At 36.0% G+C, this 20,056-nt stretch overlaps 1 protein-coding gene across 2 annotated transcripts in view; it reads right to left on the minus strand.

The window, feature by feature from the left end:
• Positions 1-4,532: 4,532 nt before the first annotated feature.
• PLSCR1 (phospholipid scramblase 1) overlaps positions 4,533-20,056 on the minus strand; it is a 29,932-nt gene continuing 14,408 nt past the window's right edge. For both annotated transcript variants that reach the window (XM_055321649.1, XM_055321650.1), the window contains 5 exons: positions 20,013-20,055; positions 16,728-16,948; positions 15,109-15,270; positions 9,201-9,362; positions 4,533-5,494 (listed from right to left, as the gene is read on the minus strand). In XM_055321649.1, coding sequence (XP_055177624.1) covers positions 5,456-5,494; positions 9,201-9,362; positions 15,109-15,270; positions 16,728-16,948; positions 20,013-20,055 — 627 coding nt within the window. In that variant the 3' untranslated portion in view covers positions 4,533-5,455. The remainder of the gene's footprint in view (positions 5,495-9,200; positions 9,363-15,108; positions 15,271-16,727; positions 16,949-20,012; position 20,056) is intronic.

The following is a 20,056-nucleotide window of genomic DNA, read 5'->3' on the forward strand; positions in this document are numbered from 1 at the left end:
CTTAATTGCTTCCTTAGAGTAATTAAATTACTTTGGTGTTAGGGGTTCATCATATGGATTCTGTGGAAACACAAATATTCAATTAATGATGCCTAGTAGGAGTCATTTCAGACTTTTGACCTCCAGAACTATGAAATAGTAAATTTGTATTGTTTAAAGCCACTAAGTTTGTAGTGGTTTGTTATAGCAGCATTAGTAAACTGGTAGAGATTTTGGGATCTGGGAGTCGGGTGCTACCAATACCTAAAAACGTACAAGTAGGGATGCCTGGGTGGCTCAGCGGTTAAGCATCTGCCTTCAGCCCAGGGTGTGATCCTGGAGTCCCAGGATCGAGTTCCGGGATCGAGTCCCTCATTGGGCTCCCTGCGTGGAGCCTGCTTCTCTCTCTGCCTATGTCTCTCTTTCTTTCTCCGTGTCTCTCATGAATAAATAAATAAAATCTTTTAAAAAATGTAGAAGTAGTTTTGGGATTTGGGAATAGGTAGAAACTGGAAGAATTTTAAGGAGCATGATAGAAAAAGCTATGATTGCCTTAAGTAAACTGTTCACAGAAATATGGATATAAGTGACTCTGCTGTCAGTACCCAGAAGGAAGTGAGGAACGTGGTAGGAAAATATGTGCTGTTTTAGAGAACATCTATGTCATCATGAATAGACTGATGGTAGAAATATGGATTTAAGGTGAGGGCCAGATGAAAATGAAGAACATTGGAAACTAGAGGAAAAAGGGTATTTGTTAGATAATATCAGAAGCTTAGCTGAACTGTATCCTCTAGTAATTTTATAGTCACTACCTTATTCTTTTCAAATTAATAGGTATCTTATAGGCAGCTGCTTTGGGACAGCGTAATACATTGTTACTGATATAGTAATATAGGAGTACCTCAAACTTTTACCACCGATTTTAGCAGCCATTAATGTTTTCTTGCTGGAATCAAATTATGATAATTGGCAAATAGTGATTTTTCTAATTCCATCATTTCTTGTACATTTTTTTTTAGTTGGCTTCTACTGCAAACAGTAACCTTCCTTCCTTGCCTCTTCCCCTTTTTTTTTGGAGCATAATAGTTCTTGGGGAGCATTGAATCATATTTAAAAAGTGCCTTATTCTAGCTACTGGGGTCATAGTGATTATTGTTTTCATTGTCAGATTAATTAATTATCATAGGGAATCAAGATAGACACGCTAACTGAGCTTGACTTACTAGGATGACATTCCTTATTCTGTTTCTAACTAGAATCATTAGGTTTGTCTACTTGTTGAGTACTTTTGACTGAAAGATGTTATCAACCCAGGGCACCTATGTGACACAGTTGGTTGAGCATCTGCCTTCAGCTCAGGTCATGGTCCCAGGGTCCTAGGATCAAGCCCTATGTTGGGCTCCCTACTTGTGGGGAGCCTGCTTCTCCCTTTCCTCCCTGCCTGTACTCTCTCTCAAATAAATAAAATCTTTAAAAAAGTTGTTATCAACACTCCTTCCTGACACCCCATCATGCAATAACTCTCCTCCCATAAATACACCCAGACACAGCTCTGAGATTTCTAGCCAGTCTCTGTGAGTGCCTGCTGCATGATGACATGATTAAAGAGATAAATTGGCCAAGTCCCCACAGTTTATGAATTCAGACTACATGGAATTGGGGTATGGGGTATGGCCTCAGGAGACTTACAGTATTTGCTGAAAACTGACACTTAAACTGAATATCAGAGAACGTTCTGTCCCCCACTCCCCACTCCCAGGCTAAGAAGCACCGAGGGAAAAGAACAGCGAATTACAGCTGGTGATGCTGCAAGTGACAGATTCTGAGGAGCAGACATTTAGTAAAACCCTCTAGCAAACTAACTCCCATCTTGAATACCGGAAGACTTTGCTGGAGGTGTCCTGAGAGTAAGCATAACAACAAACTGCAAACTAAGCCCAGTTTGTGACCAGATAAACACAAGTACTGGATAACTCGTATACCACAACCCAATGTGAGCTCACTGAGCATTACAAAATTTCCATCACTGTGAGCTCTCCCATACAACATAGATCCTGTGATGCTGCATCTTCCTGCATCTGGCCAGGTGGTACTCAGTTGCATTTTGTCCCCCCATCTCTGATGATGATCGTGTCAATCACTTGATTTTGGTAGGGGCTGCTAGGCTTTGCTGTAAAATTACTCTTCCCCTGTTAAAATTAAAAATATTTTGTGGGCTAGTGACTTGAAACTATAGGTCTTTTAGTTCTCATCAAACTTTTAATTTACACACTTATGTCTATCTGCAGGAATGTGTGGTATCCTATTTTACTAAGTAATAATGCCTTGCTATTAATATTTTGATGCTCAAATTGTCTTTAATTTTGCTGGTAGGAGTCCTTTCAAGGTGGTTCTTTCATCTTTTAGACATGCCCCATCAAGCACCTCCTTGCTTTTTCTATAAGATGAGGTTAGTCTTGTTCTTTTCCCTGACACAACTCTAGGATCAACCATTTCTTAAAGAGCCCAGTTCAAGTGCAGAGTGTATTTAGAAGCCAAGATTTAGAACTTGGCTGACAGAATGAAAACCTGAGATGTGACACTTTTCCTTTGTTCTCTTCTGGGTAAAAGACAGGCAACGAGAACCCCTGTTCTGAACGAGTGCATGACACTCTATCTCCATAGGTCACAGTATTCTGAGGGAAAGAGTCGCTGAAGTGGTATAGTCTCCACTCTAAGGCAGGCATAGGGAAACAGGACAAGGCCACAAATACCCTTATAAGATTTACCTTTTTGTCCCACACCCTTTGTTCCTTTAAAAATGCTTGTGTTTGGGATACCTGGGTGGTTCAGCTGGTTGAGTGTTTGCCTTCCGCTCACGTCATGATCTCAAGCTCCTAGGATCAAGCCCCACATTGGGCTCCCTGCTTAGTGGGAAGCCTGCTTCTCCTTCTACCTCTGCCTGCTGATCCCTCTGCTTATGCTCTCTCTCTCTGTCAAATAAATGAATATTTTTTAAAAATGCTGTAATTAAAGAATAATGATTACTTCACCAGTAGGGTGAAGTAATCATAGAAGACTGGGAATATCATAGAAGTTAGGCCACAGAATTCAGTCTACTACAGTCTAACAATGCTTACCATAGTGCAGGCATACAATTGTTTTATAAATAATCATAAGTTATTTCCATTAATTTTGTCTGCTGTGTGGTAAATCCAAACACCTAGAGACTACAGTCCATTTTGATTGCAAATATATTTTCTTATACTTTTATAGTATTCTCTCGGCCTCATCTTGATTTCTGCTTCTGAAATTCCTGTTGTGTATCAATTAAAATCGGTATATTTGTTACTAGGAATCACCTTTTCTATCCTTTCAGTTTATCTGACTTCCTGGACCTTCTAAAATCTCTTTTACTTTATCACGTTATCCTTCTACTTTATGCAATCTAGTGTCTCCGTCATACTTTAAAATGTGGTCGTCAAATTTTTCAACATTAAAATTTTGTCTCACAAATAAAATTTCCAGAAATAAATCTGCAGCATTCCCTCAAATCTCCTTGAAGTTATAAATTTGTGTACAAATGTCAGGACATTTGTTGTAATAACTAGTAATTTTCTCATTTAAATTTCTAACTTTTCACACGTGATGATTTTTCTATTAATGTTTCATGGTAACATATTTTTCTAGTATTTGCACTTAAATGGGTTCTACAGATAGTGTGTGGGTTTCTGCTCAACTCTTCCTTGCACTTTCTTGGAGAAGGGAAGGACTGTTTAGATCATGTGTAGTTTACTTTGCTTGACCAGAGATCCTGCATTCTATGCGGAGAACTGGGAGGAGTGGGAGAGAAGAGGGAAAATGAAAGTAAGATGTAGCTGTCCCAGGAATAATGCCAGTACCTCTAGCGTCATTTGGGGTTGGTTGTGTTATCTGATAGCTAGGAGGGAAAGCCCTCCCTTTCTTGACCTGGAATAAGTAAAGCCACTAGGAAACAGCCATGCAAGTACCTTCGCTTGACCTGGCATGCTGTCTGTACCAACCGTAAACTGCATGAGTGTTTTGGTTACCCTGAATTATTAGAATCTGGCATGGGGGAGTTGTTTAGGCTAATGAGTTAAACTGTGGGTTAGACATCTCTTGCTCGATCCAGTCTTTCCTATAAAACAGAGTATGAAAATGCCTTTAAGTTTCTGACAGGTAGAAATCTTATTTTACAGCACTGGTATGGATTTAATAAAGATCATTATATGCTTTTGCTCCTTTGAAAGGTGATCCAAAAGGGAAAAGCTGGTGAATGCGTAAGGTTCAGGATACCGTCTAAATGGATTATGCACAGCTTATTTAAAAATAAAAATAAAATATGCAAAGAAATATATCAATATTTAAATCAGTTATTTGATTGTTGGTATAAATAATCTAACAGACCATTACTGAAGTTTCTACTCAGGTGAACATATATTCTATTTAATACCTGAACGATCTCATAACTATTATGCTCTGTGAATGAAAATGAATACAGGATATATAATGTGTTAATAATTACTTCAAAAATTATAAAAATGTTCTAGTTTTTTTTAAAAGATTTTATTTATTTATTCATGAGAGACACATACACAGAGAGAGAGAGAGAGAGGCACAGACACAGGCAGAGGGAGAAACAGGCTCCATGCAGGGGAGCCTGACGTGGGACTCGATCCCAGTCTCCAGGATCACACCCCAGGCTGAAGGCGGTGCTAAACCGCTGAGCCACCTGGGCTGCCCAATGTTTCAGTTTTATAGTGAGTCTTTAAATATGTTCTTCTTAAGGATATATCTTTTTCCTTGGAAATCATTGAAATATCAGTAATTTATTGTCTTGTTAATATGAAAATCTTTTTATAGAAGATTAACTTAGAAAAGAAATTAAATATACTGTAATTTGTTGAAAACACAAATATACATTTTATGTTCCTTGGTAATATGAATATTATAACATAATTTTAAAGGAAACTGAAATTATATTGATTTATAACTTATGTGAATATATAGTATTTGCAAAATAACATTAGTTGTTATACCCGTGAAGTAAATTGGAACTATATTTAATAAAATGTAACCTTTTATATTAAAATTACTTTAATAAGGCTTTAATTTTCTACAAAAATTGAAAATAAAAGAGATCATAGTTCAAAACAATTTACCATGAGAGGTTTCATGATTAAATGTAAAAATTCCCATGTCCTTTCTCCAAAATGCACAAAGAAAAAGAACATGTATGAAATAAAAGAAAATGCATAAAAACATTTATCAGTAAGTGATACAGAAAATCAATTCATAATTTGAAAAGTCATGTCATATAACAAGAGCTTCAGGCATCACAGTATAATTCACATATGCTATAACTCATTTCAATAAAGGAAAAAAGTGAGCTTTTCTTTTACATAGTCCCAATCAATACACAGACTTCATGCATTCTGAGGAGACTTTCATTAATCCACTGCCACTTTCCTTTTTATACGTTATTTCCACTCTTTTCAAAAAACATGAAGTCCTAGATAAAAACAAAAGTACAGAAATGTGTTTTCAGTAACAGATATCATAAGTGTTAAGGGGTCTGATGAAACAATAATATAACTGCTAAGGAAAAAAAAAAAGACAAAATAAGTAGATCTGGGAAAAGTTGGCAGCTTTCCAATTTAATAGCAAGTAAATCCTGTAATTTTATTCACTTACTGATTACCTTCATGAATTTAATTATCGGTAATTTCTCTAAATATCACTTTTTCTAATTTTTCCACTCAAAATGTTTCTCTTTTTGTTCTTCCTTAACTTTTTGTACTCTTTCTCTAGTAATTCAACTTCTTTTGAGACTGGAATTCAATGTACAACTTTCAGATTTTTTTCAGGAGAATGACAGCATTTTACAGGTAGCATCCATCTTAGATTATTTTTGGCCAGTTTTTTTATTATTTAAATTCAATTAGCCAACATAAAGTACATACTTAGTTTAAGATGCAATGTTCAATGATTTACCAATTGCATACAACACCCAGTGCTCATTACATCACGTGCCCTCCTTAAGGCCCATCACTCAGTTACTCCATCTCCCCCACCCACCTCCCCTCCTTGAATCCTCAGTTTGTTTCCTATAGTTAAGTAAGAGTCTCTTACGGTCTTATGGTCTTTATCCCTCTCTAATGACTTCCCATTCAGTTTTCCCTCCCTTACCTATTATACTCTGTGCTGTTTCTTATATGCCACAAATGAGTGAAACCATATCATAATTGTCTTTCTCTGACTGACTTATTTCACTCAGTATAATACCCTCCAGTTCTGTTCACATCAATGTAAAGGGTAAGTATTTGTATTTTCTGATGGCTGAGTAATATTTACAATATTCATCTGTTGACGGACATCTGGGCTCTTTCCACAGTTTGGCTATGCTGGACATTGCTGCTATAAACACATTGGGGTGCGGGTGCCTCTTTGGTTCACTACATTCGTATCTTTGGGGCAAATGCCTAGTAGTACAATTGCTGGATCATAGGGTAGTACCATTTTTACCTTCTTGAGGAACCTCCACACTGTTTTCCAGAGTGGCTACACTAGCTTGCATTCCCATCAACAGTGTAGGAGGGTTCCCCTTTCCTCACATCCTTGACAACATTTTTTTATTTTCTGTTTTGTTATTTTTAGCCATTCTCACTGGTGTAAAGTAGTATCTCATGGTTTTGGTTTGTATTTCCTGGATAGCAAGCAATGTGGAACATTTTTCCATGTGTCTGTTGGCCACTTTGATGTCTTCTTTGGAGAAAAGTCTGTTAATGTCTTCTGCCCATTTCCTTTTTTTTTTCTTCTGCCCATTTCTTGATTGGATTATTTTTTGGGTGTTCAGTTTATTAAGTTCTTTATAGATTCTGGATTCTAGCCATTTATCTGATATGTCATTTGAAAATATCTTCTCCCATTCTGTAGGTTGCCATTTAGTTTTATTGATTGTTTTACTGTGCAGAAGCCTTTTATCTTGATGAAGTTCCAATAGTTCATTTTTGCTTTTGTTTCTCTTGCCTTTGGAGATATGTCCAGCAAGAAGTTGCTGCACCTAGGGTGGAAGAGGTTGCTGTCTGTGTTCTCTTCTAGGGTTTTGATGGATTTCTGTCTCACATTTAGGTCTTTCATGTATTTTGAGTTTATCTTTGTATATCATGCAAGAAGATGGTCCAGTTTCATCCTACATGTGGCTAGTTTTTTCCAGCACCATTTATTGAAGAGACTGTCTTTTTTCCATTGGATATTCTTTCCTGTTTTTTGGCTCAGTTTTATGATTTCTGTCTCAAACTTGTCCACTGTGTTCCCAACTTGCTTCACTATATCAGTGTCTAACCAGACCCTCTTCCCTATGACTTTCATCAAATCTTATGGATTTTCTCTCACTTCTATCATTTTTCTTTATTTGTTCACAAAGAAATAATTTAATTCTTATCATCATTCCCTTGCAGTTGCATTATTGTAATTTTACCTCTCATCAATCTATTTCTCATATAGTCACCAGGATTTATCTTTCTGAGATTTGGATTTATAAGTACTTTATTTATACCTAGTTTAAAGCCAACCAATTAAATAATTTTCAGTATCTTCCCAACATCTACAAGAAGTTGTCCAATCTTTAAAAGTCCTTTAGAAGAGGCCCAATCTACCCCACAGTAATTTCCTAATAACCCTACCACAACTCTCAATCCCATTTCTCATATATCCAACCATCCTAGACTATATTCTCTTCCATTTATATGCCTTTGCTTATGGTGTGTGTACCTCTGGTCAGTTTCCTAAGGTTAAATTTAATTTTACTTTTCACGCGAAATAAACAGTGAAAACACAGTTTTTAAACAGAACTGTGGTTAAATTTAAAACTTTATATAGAAAATATTGAGCCTAAACCAAATTAGATAGAATAGCAAAATAAAAATCCCATGGCCACTCATTGAGCTTTAATAATTATTAACATGGCTAATCTTGATTCATTAACTACTTAACCCCCCCCCCAATTCCCCTGCCCTCACCCTCATTATTGAAAAGTAAATCTATGATTTTATACCATTTTATTCTGAAACACTTCAGTGTGTGCCCCTAAAAATTTGGACTCTTTTGCTTTTATATAAGCCCAGTATTACTAACATTTTTAAAAAGTAATAATTAATATCATCAATAGCCAATGTTCAAATTTCTTTGAATTCCTTCTAAATGTCTTTTTATATTTCTGCAATTAGTATCTAAATATGGTCTACAAACTGCATTAAGTTGATGTATCTTAGTTTCTTTCCCTCTATTTTTTTCCATTATTTTTATCTTAAAAAGATTTCCTGACATTTATTTGTTGAAGTAACTGGATCTTTTTTCTGTGTATTCTCTCATTTTTTAGTTTTATTTTTGGAACTGCATCACCATGTCAGTGCTTAAGATTTTCATCCAGTGGTTCCAAATCTTGCTTGCACATTGGAATCACCTGACAGCTTGCAGGCTTGGTCCCAACTGCAGAGATTTTGATTTATTTTCTGGATGCAGTCTTGACATAAGGAGTTTGAAAGGTATCCAGGTATTTCTATTGCAGCTAGGGTTGAAAACTATTACTCTGTCCCACGAGTCATTGGCTTTGGCTGCATATGGAGTTATCCGGGGAGCTATCCAAACTTCTAATTCTGACCTTCTAATTTAGTTAAATTTGGGTACAGCCTGATACTTGGGTTTTTTTAAAGTTTCCTAGCTGATTTAATGTGAAGATAAGTTCAGAACCACCGCTCTATTACATGTAATTCCTCTCAAATGGCAATTCTACCTAATGGCTTAATTGGTTGTTTACTCTTATTGGAATTTACACTCCTGTGTTAGATGATTTAATACTGAATCAGGATGAAAATCTAGTTTTACTGAGTCTAATCCATGTAAGCCCAAATTCAAACTCTTTTCCAAAGCACTGATTTCAACTTCTAAATAAAAACCCAAAAGACCAGGACTCCTCCATAACATATGAGGTCCTTTTGTTACCATAAGAAACTGCATAGACTCCCCAAAGAAATTAGTCACATGTGAATCCAGAATACCAGGAGAAAATGAAATTTCAGAGCTAGAATTAAATGCAGCCCCTTGGAATAAAACCTATAAATTTAACAAGGTCATTTAAAAATGTACAATTTACTAAATCATTTCAGAATGACACTAAATAGAGCCTCTAAATGCAGGATTAGCAAGAATAGACTCACGATGAGGAAACATGCACCGAGCATGACAGCTTTCATTTTCACATCAAGATCTAAAGGGAACTGGATGCCAAAGTTATCAGTATCTGTAAATGCCTCTCTCACCAAACCAGTCCACTGCTTGGAAATCTTGCCAACCACATTTTCTTCATCAAGAGATTTAATCTAAAATGAAAAAAAAATTTTTTAAAGAATTCTAGAAAACTAGTAACACACTAAAAGTTGAAATAAAATGAAATACCCTATCAAAATTACATGGAATACTTAACTATAAACACATAATATCACTCACTAAATGTATATAGATTCCTGTATCTACTTTTAGATACATGAAAAAATATGTTTCTTTGTTACAGTGAACTTACATGAAAGTAGTTTTGCCTAAAAATTTAACATTTTCTAGTCTACATTAAGATAGTAACAAATGACCTAAAATAAAATTTAAGTAGGAAAAGATACAAATCTGTTTCTTTGGTGAAATCTCTAGAAGCCATGAGGAAGATACTAAACTAATACCCCATTCTATAAGAGATGCACAGAGGGTTTACATAAGCTAAGTGTTTAAATATGATGGGAGGGTTTATTACTACCATCAGTAGGAAAATATGAAATGTGAAGAGCCTGGAAAAGAAGACTGGCAGTTTTGAGTACAAGAAAATAGCTAATAAGCAACTTGATGGGGTGCCCCAGGTCAAGGGTTGGGGTAACACTAGACAGTAGGGTGGATGGACAGTCAACAACAAAAAGAAGCGTGTATGATAAAAAGAGCTCCAAAGTAAAAATTTTCTGATTTTACAATTCTGCTTGAGGAAAGCCCAGAGCCATCTTAAAATGTTGAACAGACTGTGACTGGACAAATGCACCTCACCAAGTAGGCATGTGTGGGGATGAATGTAGCCTACACTTACCCTGGTACATGCATGTAGAGTTATGTATGTCAAACCAGGAAGAGATGAATCCTTTTCAAATGTGTACAAGGTACCACAAGTCCTAGCAACACCTACTTAAGCACTAGCTCAGGTTGAGAAGAGCAAAATAAATGTGAATTAACCGGGGGCATCTGGGTGGCTCAGTCAGTTAAGCATCTGCTTTTGGCCCAGGTCATGATCCCCGCGTCCTAGAAACAAGCCCCATGTCAGGCTCCCTGATCAGCAGGGGGTCTGCTTCTCTCTCTCCCTCTGCTGCCCCCCACCCCACTTGTGCACTCTCACGCTCTCCCTCTGTCAAATAAATAAATAAAATCTTTTTTTTTTAAATGTGGGGAAATGGAAAACAGTTGACTCATTTTCTTTTGGTGTGGGTGGATGGGTTCTTTAAAAATCTGAAATTAACTTCTAATATAACTATGATAGCATAGATTACAGTTCAGCAAATATTCATGCACTACCCTCCCCGACCAATTGTAGGTCTTGTATATGCCCCTGTTCATTGATAGGTAGGGTTGGCCATGTGACTTGATTGACCAATGGAATGTTAAGAGATGTGACATGAGTAGAGGCCCAAAACATGGCTAAGTGCTTTGGTCTGGTTGTTGCTCTCCAGTGATCAGACTAGAAATGCATGATCCAGGTAGCTGTATTTGCTACCGTTCCAGAATGAACATACCTGGAGTAGACCTGAGACCAACTTACAGCCCAAATCAGAGCCATCTAGCGAAGCTTGGATATACTCCCTGAGACATAACTGACCTGCATATCTATTCACATGAGAATAAATCCCTGTAGTTTTAATCTACTGAGCTTTAGGGGTTGTTATGCAATACTATTGTGGCTAAATAGACTACTATAAATCCCTCTTGCATACCTGTATTTTTTGTTTGTTTTTAAAGATTTATTTATTTGAGAGAGAGAGCATGAGCAGGAGGGGCAGGAGGAGAAGGAGAGAAAATCTCAAGCAGATTCTATGCTGAGCATGGACACAAGGCTGGATCCCAGGACCTTGAGATCATGGCCTGAGCTGAAACAAGAGTTGGAGGCTTAACTGACTGCACCACCTAGGGCCTCTGCATACCTGTGTTTTATATATTAATAGCTGTCATCAGCATTTGAAGCTAGTAAAAAAACCTCAGATTTAAAAATTTAGTCATTTTTAATTTCTAAAGTGTTTTTTAAATGAAATATACAACAGATAATTTAGCCACCATAATCCTACCACTAGATTTAACAAATACTGATATTTCTCCTTTTTATTCCTATATAATAAAAAATTTACCAAAATTTATGGGAGAAGTAGAACATACAGTTTGTTTTAAAAAGGCTCAGAAATGTGAATAATGATTTACAACTGAAAAGTAAATAGGATTAAATCATTTTTAGTCTTAATATTCACAGGAAAGGAAAATCTGATAACAGCAAAAAATGATAAAGAAGATTACTAAGTGGCTGTTTGGCTCTGACTAGCTATAGAATACATCATTAAGTTGCCATAATTGAATCATAAGGCACTGTCGTAAAACAGATTATTCTATCAATGAAATAGGAGAATCTAGAAATAGATCCCATTATTTGTGGGAATTTAATGTATGGTATTTCAATTCATCAAGGAATGACTAATTTATTCAATAAATTGTGATGTTATAGCCATCTAGCCATCTGAAAGAAAAAAATGTTTGATCCTATCTTGTACAAATAAAATTCCTGGTAAGTTAAAGGTTGAACTATAAAAAGATTGAAAAAGGAGTAAACACAATATAACGTTGGGGTAACTTCATAAACAGGACAGGTGAACCAGAAGATACAAAGAACATACAAATTACATTTATAAATTGACAAGAAAAAAATAACCCAATAAAAATGCAGGCAATGAATAGTGACAATTCAAAGAGAGCAAACACAGGTAGCTAGTAAACTTAGAGTAAAATGTTCATAATTCCTAATGGTTAGGGAATTACATAATAGAGAGAACCTCCCCCCACCCCCACTTGCTGATTTTAGATTTCCTTTTTAGTTTGAAGTTTGCAGTTTAAGTTGTATCTGGGAGTCATTTCTTCTTACTCAGGACTACTTGTCCTTTTTTAATCTGAGAATCCATGGCATCAAGTCTGCAAGATTCTTATCCATTTATCTCTTTGAATATTATCTCAGCACATTCTCTGCATTCATTTTTTTTTTTCCCCTGTAACTGCTCTTTGGCATATGCAAGAGTATTTTATTCTAGCTTTCACATCCCTTTACACTTTTTCGGTCCCCTCAAATTTATCTTTTCCCCTCTCACATTTATTTTTCTCAAATAGATCATCCAATTAATCAATTCCCTCCTCACCTATATCTAATTTTCAGCTCAACCTTCCAGTGAGGTTTCATCAATGAGCGTTCCTTATTTCTGGAATTTCTATTTGGTTTGTTTTCAGATTCTCCTGTCCTTTCTTTAATAGTCTTATTCTTCTCTTATGACCTTCTTTGTTTCTTCTTTAGCCTCTTTAATGTTTATTTAAATATTTCTTATATGACTGATTGCAGACTGTTCTGTTTTATGCAGTTTGTTGGTGGTGGATTAATTCCTAGAACATTTTGTCATTTTTGATCGGTTCATGTGAAGATCAGCTTATTCTTTAGGAACAGAAAAGGTTTGGTGATCAATTTTTGGTGATATTCTAGTGTGCTTTTGCATTCGATTCTGTCATCTGTATCACCACTCAGAACCAATTTTTATGTTATGAGGTTTTGATCCATAACAGTGGTATGAATTTAGACTTTGGACTCATAAAGGGGACTATAATGTGTTAAGACCTTCATGTTTTTTCCTCCTACCAAAAATTCTGGAAGGAGACAGATTTCCTTATCATCTCCACACTTGTCTTTCTTCTACTACCCTTGGGATAATCTAATGACTTCAACTACGATCTTTATGCTGAAAACATCCCAAACTTTTTCTCTACATACTAAAAATCCAACATAACTCAAATATAAATTAAGAGGTTCTCACAAATCAATTGTTTCTTCTCCAAGATTGTTAACTTGGCTAACTGGCTAATGACATCATTATTCATTCAGGTTTTTTTTTCTTTTCTTTTCTTTTCTTTTCTTTTCTTTTCTTTTCTTTTCTTTTTCTTTCTTTCTTTCTTTTTTTTTTTTTGAGAGAGAGAGGGATTGAAAGAGTAGGGACAGAGAGGGCAGAGAGAAAGGGAGAGAATCTTAAGTGGGCTACATCTTAAGTGTGGAACCCCCATTATGGAGCTTGACCTCACAACCCTGAGATCAGGATCTGATCTGAAATCAAGAGTTAGACACTTTAACTGAGTTACTCAGGTGCCCCTCACTGAGTTTCTTAAACATCAGATATTAGAACAGTATGACATCAGAATCATCTCCAAATTTTCTTTCATGCTCAACTGACATCAAAGCCATGGATAAATTCCACTTGGCATGCTTATTAAATGTCTCTTATTTCTTCCTTTAGAATGGTTCCTGCTGTGTTCAGGCCATTATCTCTTTTCTACTCTAAGTTTCCATACCATTAACACTATGATGGAGTCCATGTCCATAGTGGTTCCTTGTACTGATAATTCCTGCTTTCAAACTTTCCATTATAGCCTACAGAAAATGATTCAAGGGACTATTTTCTTAGTTCTCTCAAAGAGTTTGTTACCTAGTTAGACCATTCTGGATGCACAGGAGAAGAGTTAATTCATTACATATAACAGATGCTTTAAGGTATTCACTGAGAAAGGCTGCTGGGAGATTTCTAAATTCCTTAGCATTAAATATAAAAGTTTTGCAATCCAGCTTGACTTGTTACACCAGTACTTAATTTCTGCAAATAAAGTATATGTCAGCAAAAGTTCTATTAATATTCCCTGAGAGAACAATTACCTCTCAGTACTTTGGGTCTTTCCTGGAATGGTGACCTCTCTATAGAGAACTTATTATTATACAAAAACCTATAAAGTCTTTACACATGCAGAGTATACATCACCTCAATTCCCCCTTATGCTATGTATATGCCTTTGTAAGAGTCTTTATAAGTTTCTATTTTATCTATCTTCGTAGAATTGTCTATCTTTCTCCTTCGACTCTGAAGTCACTGAGGGGAGGAAGGATTCATTTTTATATAACCAGGTCTAACAAAGGAATTGAAAATCATATGATTAGAGAAGTCAGGCAGATAGTATAAAATAATGGAGCTGGACAATGGAAACTGTAGGAAGTAAGGGACAGTGGCAGATTTCAAACATCATAAGGGGGCAGCCCTGCTTAGTTTTAGATTTTTGCCCCTGTTGTGGAAATGTTGGTCCATCTTAACAAATTTTATGATTTTCCATGAGATTAAGTTATAAAATCTCCCAATTTTTACACATTTACAACTAAATAATTTGGGCTACAAGGCTAGGCCATCTATGGGAAAACTGCTATAATGAAATTCCTTCATGTAGTAAATACACAGATATAGTGTGGTTTCTAGTCAATAAATTTAACACAAGGATAAAGAGAAGCATAGTTGGGAAGTACATCTTACAGTATATTTCTTAAAACTCTCTTTGCATAAGTGAGCTTTTTGCAGGAATTCAAAAATGTCAGAACTTCTGAAGAGGATCTAGAGCACTGGCAACCTGTACTTCGGACTAAGGAAGAATTCATATGCTTTAGCAATCAGACTTAGATGATGAGGTTCACATTTTATTTTAAATGGATAATATATGGAGTGTCCACACAGAAACCACCATGTTCAAATGTTGGATGTTTTGCTTATTATTTGACTACAAGGCTCTGCTTTTCCTTTTTTAAAGTATAATCAACCCTGATGCTTAATCAGAGCATTAACCACCTCTCTGACCAAAATTAAATATATAAGCACACTGTCTTCCTCTTGAAATATCAGGACACACAAATGTATTCTATTTGTAACATCCTACCAAATTACATTATTCTTGTATGAGGAAAGCAAGACCTGTAAACGTTATCACATCTCTTACCTCAAAATCAACATCTGCACAACAGCTGCATACAAGACACGGACCTGTAATTTTTAGCACATCCTCTCTCCTCTCATTTTGAATTGTAAACTTTGGCAGGCATGGATGCCAGGTCTGATTAACATAACCTACAGGTACACCAGGAGGAGCATGGATTTCTATCTACAAAGACAAAAGAATATATATAAATCATAATAATTATAATGTCTAGTAATAACTCATTTATTGAATACTTTCTAAGTGTCAGACACTATTTTAAGCACCACTTAATTCATAACATATCCCTACAAGTTTGGTACAATTATGCCTATTTATAGAGAAAGTAACTGAGGAGCAGAGATGTTAATTAACTTACAGCAGATTCCTAACTACAAAGTAGAAAAGATGAGGTATAAACTTGGGCAGGCTGCATGCATAGTCTTCACTATTAAGATTTGCTCTACTGGCCTTTGTACATTTTTTAATCTCCATATTTATGAAAAATGTCTAAATTGTTAAGGAACCCTTTTCTTAAACCTTTTTAAAAATAGTGGGTTGGATGAAGGAACACAGCTCTGATCAGTGGTGCAATTTCCAAATATGAGTAGCACTGCTACCAAAATGGAAAAAAAAAAAATGAAGTGTGGAATCTTGGCTCTGCTACTTAGCTAGGTGACCTTTAAAGAGCCTCAGTGTGCTCATCAGTAAATGACTTCCTAGGTCCATTTTTTTACCATCAACTAGCATAATATATAGTTGTAGTATCATCATTATATTGTAGAGCATATTCCATCAAACTCTCAGTTTTCCCTTAGATATTCCTGGATAAATATTACTGTATCTAACTTAAATGATATGAAAATAAAATAGTTCACCATGAACGATTTCAGTTATCTTTTAAAAATACATACAGTATTAGATTTCAAATATTCATGTGCTTGTAAACTGTGTCTGTCATGCTAGAACAGCCACCTCTATGGAGTGACTGAGTGACCCTGGCAGGGCTGGTCTCAGGCCAATGAAGATACAGGCAAACATCAACTTCCCTATAAACTCTCTGTGCCCCAGCATTTCCCCTGAAATATATACTCTCTATTAGTGGGCTGCCAAGTAATATGAAACAGTCTGGTCTTTATGGAGCTAATGGTACTCACAGCTGGTATATACCTCTTACAGGGGGCCCAAATACATTAATAATTTTTAAGGATATAGAAAAACACAGGCATTGAAGTTTTCTCAGATGTGGGGCCTCTCCTAGGTTCATTCTATATTAGGTTGGCCTAAATTGTAAGATGAACACATGTAGGATATTCTAGAATATTCTCTAGGTTGTCACTGCTCTGGCTTTGGCTAGGCTTTTCGCATTTATTTTAGGTAAGGGATTTGACCAAGGTGCCCTACCTTCTCAGATCTCCATGAAGATCAAGAAGCCTGGTCTCAGATCTCTGATCTCAACCCCATGAGACACACTACTCATGGCCATGAGGCTAACTGCTCATTGTTTTTCACCTGCCTTTCTTCTTGGAGAATTTATTCTCAAGTATAAACCAATAAGCTTATGGATCAATTTTCCTTTAAATCTCATTTGATTATATAAATTCAATAAAAGGGTAACAATTCTTGCTGAACTACTCACTGACCTCCTGAAGGCAGCAAGGGCAACAACAGCTGCCACACCTTAGTGGTCTCTCCAGAGTTATAACTTCTTGGCCCATATTATCAAGAATCCTTATGGTAAAAGGCCTAGAAGCCCCACAGCAATTTCGGGTACAGAAATCCGTATCCTCTGCTGCAAAGTAAATCCTCTGTCCAAAGCTGTTCTTAATTTCATATTTGTTATTAGTTTCAAAACCTGTTATGACTAAAAACATAAAAGAGGGAATCATTATAACCATTATACTAAAAGAATATCGAATCTATCCTAAGATACTATATCCTACCATTTGTAGATCATACTTTAACAAAAAGGAAAGGTGTTTAGAGATGATCTAGATAGAGGATAAAAGATAAAGGGAAAAAAGAAGGAGAAGTTATTAAGGAGCAGAGAAATTAAAGTCTCTGTATAAGACAGGGAAAAGAAAACTCCTATCTTCTTAATTCCATAGTCTCATGTCAGAAAGACAGAATGCTTCTGAGGGATGGTACAGTGCTGTAGATGGTCAGAGCTTGCTTTGTGCATGCAGAAAATATCCACTTGCTTGGTATAGTTTTCTAATATTCAATTATATAAGGGAATATAGGATGGTTGCTATGTTTATACTCTATGAAATATTCTGTTGAATAAATTGGCTTGAGTTTTTTTAATATATATTATTCATGGCTTATGTTTTTGCACTGTGTGAGGGTAAGTAATGACAGGGCTTACTCTTAATGCACACTTGTGCATTAAGAAAGGGAGGAGGTTAAAATGGAGGGTGAATTAGAACATCACATTGGGCCCAGAGCACCCTGGTTTAAGATTTGCTCTACTGGCCTTTGCACATTTTTTAATCTCCATATTTATGAAAAATGTCTAAATTGTTAAGGAACTCTTTTCTTAAACCTTTTTAAAAATAGTGGGTTGGATGAAGGAACACAGCTCTGATCAGTGGTGCAATTTCCAAATATGAGTAGCAATGCTGCCAAAATGGAAAAAAAAAATGGTTTAGCTTAGCAGTAGTTGTTCAAAAGTGGGTGATGGGTATTAGACAATGGGAAGAGGTGCTTGGCAACCAAGGCTGCAACTCATAGGCTATCTAGACCACTGGCATCCTACGTAAATTCTGTACTCTGGATGAGGCTAATCTTTTCACAAGGGGACAGAGGTATGCTAAATGCTGATGTCCATGTGATATTATACCAATGGGCTTCCCATACTGAATCACACATTGCAAACCTCTCCTTGCTTAGAGCCAGGGGAACATTAACAGTCCTACTAGTCTACAGTCCTCATTAACGTGGGTCATGAGATGCCAGAAAGCCACTAATATATAATGAATGATAGAGAGATATGTATGGAGACAAAAAATACTCTCTAATATCTGTGTGGATAGAATTTTAGTCAGATATAGATGTCCTTTATAAATTCTATGATCATGTCTTAGCTCTGGCTGGCTTCAGCCAGCCTTTGGATTTTTCGTTTAAAAGAACCACTCTTGACCTCAACATCTGCCAGTCAAGTGTTGTGTGAGAAAAAAATTAAACTGATTCATAACATGGAATGGAATCTGTTATCTAAATGTTTTATTAAGTAGTTTAATCTCAAATTCTTCAGCTAGTTTATCTGTAAAATGAGATAAGTGTGTTTACACAATCTCTAAGTTACCTTCTAGTTACAAAATGAGAATGAAATAAGACTTCTATGGTCATCATTACTGTCTATAAAGTTTTGAATTGGGAAGTGTAAGTGCCTGTCATACACTCAGATGGTAAAAATAAATGGAATAATCTCCATCTCTTTATTTTTTTTAAAGATTTTATTTATTTATTCATGGGAGACCCAGAAAAAGAGAGAGACAGAGAGAGAGAGAGGGAGAGAAAGAGCGCCAGAGACACAGGCAAAGGTAGAAGCAGGCTCCATGTCGGGAGCCTGATGCGGGACTGGATCCTGGGACTCCAGGACCACACCCTGGGCTGAAGGTTTAGCCCTGAGCTAAACCGCTGAGCCACCCAGGGATCCCTCTCCATCTCTTTATACTATCATGTTACAATATATACTTTCATTGAGATGAAGAGAAAAGAAGAAAATTGAAGACATCACCATTAGAAAACTGAAGAATAACTACAAATTTTGAACTTACTTTATCTTTCATGATATGTATAAAACTTACACATTTAAAAACTATAAATGGAGTGCTGTATGATGTACAGTGTCTGGTTTGGTTTGATTTTATGACATCAAAAATAAATTTCTTAAAACATTAAAAAATTCAAAGTACTAATTATCAAGCAACAAAGAATGCCTTTCCAGGGAAAACTTAGTATTAACAAACTAAAAACACGCACATTATAAATATCTAACAATGTACATTATAAGCAATTTATTACTTTTTCTTTTTTTTTCATTATAAGCAATTTAAATAAAACAGGCAAAACTAAATCTATTATTCTGCTCTTACTATTCATAGTTATAATTTCTACCATTGGAAACGAACTTTGCAGAGAGATGAAGGACTTAACAGATATATTATAAACTGTAGCTGAGCGTTCATTAGTCTTTATATCTAGAAGAAAGACACCATGGTTCATGAATCCATCTAGGTTCTCTTTCCTTTGGTAAGAGTCTTGAAGCATCTGGTGGCTTCTTAAGTTTACCTTGCACCTCAGGAGTGCTGTACCCAAGGAAATATTTATTTGCCATTCACATGAGCAGGAGTGCTGTTTTAAGAAGCCAGGCCTCTAAGCCTACTGATCAGCATCCTCCAGCAATGCATTAGCCCTGCACCCAAGGTGATAATCCACAGCCCACAGAACAAAGGTCTTACAAGGTTCATATGAACTCCTGATAAAAACTGTTGGCAAGAATACATTTTCCAAAACATACCCATCCAAATTGAAGGACTTTCCTGGTTTTAGAAATGTACCAGGGTAACTGAACTAATGCATATGGTTCTGTGTCAGCATCAAGATCATGTCAGGCTGGAGAAAACAGCTGAAATGATTTCTAGAGAGAAGTGGGAGCAAAAGTAAATTTGATGGGATTCCTTCTAAGTTGGCATGAGGATGGATGCTCAGAATAATGGTGTTTTACAAGTTGACTTCTAATTTCCAGAAATGTGCCACTGATAATTGCCATCATTTCATTATCATGAAGAAAGACATTTGTCAATAATCAGATTTAACTGTTCCACATCAGTGAAAGTGTTATATTTGTGGTTGCTGATATGCTTTTATCTGTAAAAACATCTTCTCTTTCTAGAAATATGGTCAATAAAATGAATACATACCTTCCAGAAGCTCAATTTGCTGATGAATCAGTATCTGATCTATC

The sequence above is a fragment of the Nyctereutes procyonoides genome, unplaced genomic scaffold (genome assembly GCF_905146905.1).
Source record: "Nyctereutes procyonoides isolate TBG_1078 unplaced genomic scaffold, NYPRO_anot_genome, whole genome shotgun sequence".
Lineage (NCBI taxonomy): Eukaryota > Metazoa > Chordata > Mammalia > Carnivora > Canidae > Nyctereutes > Nyctereutes procyonoides.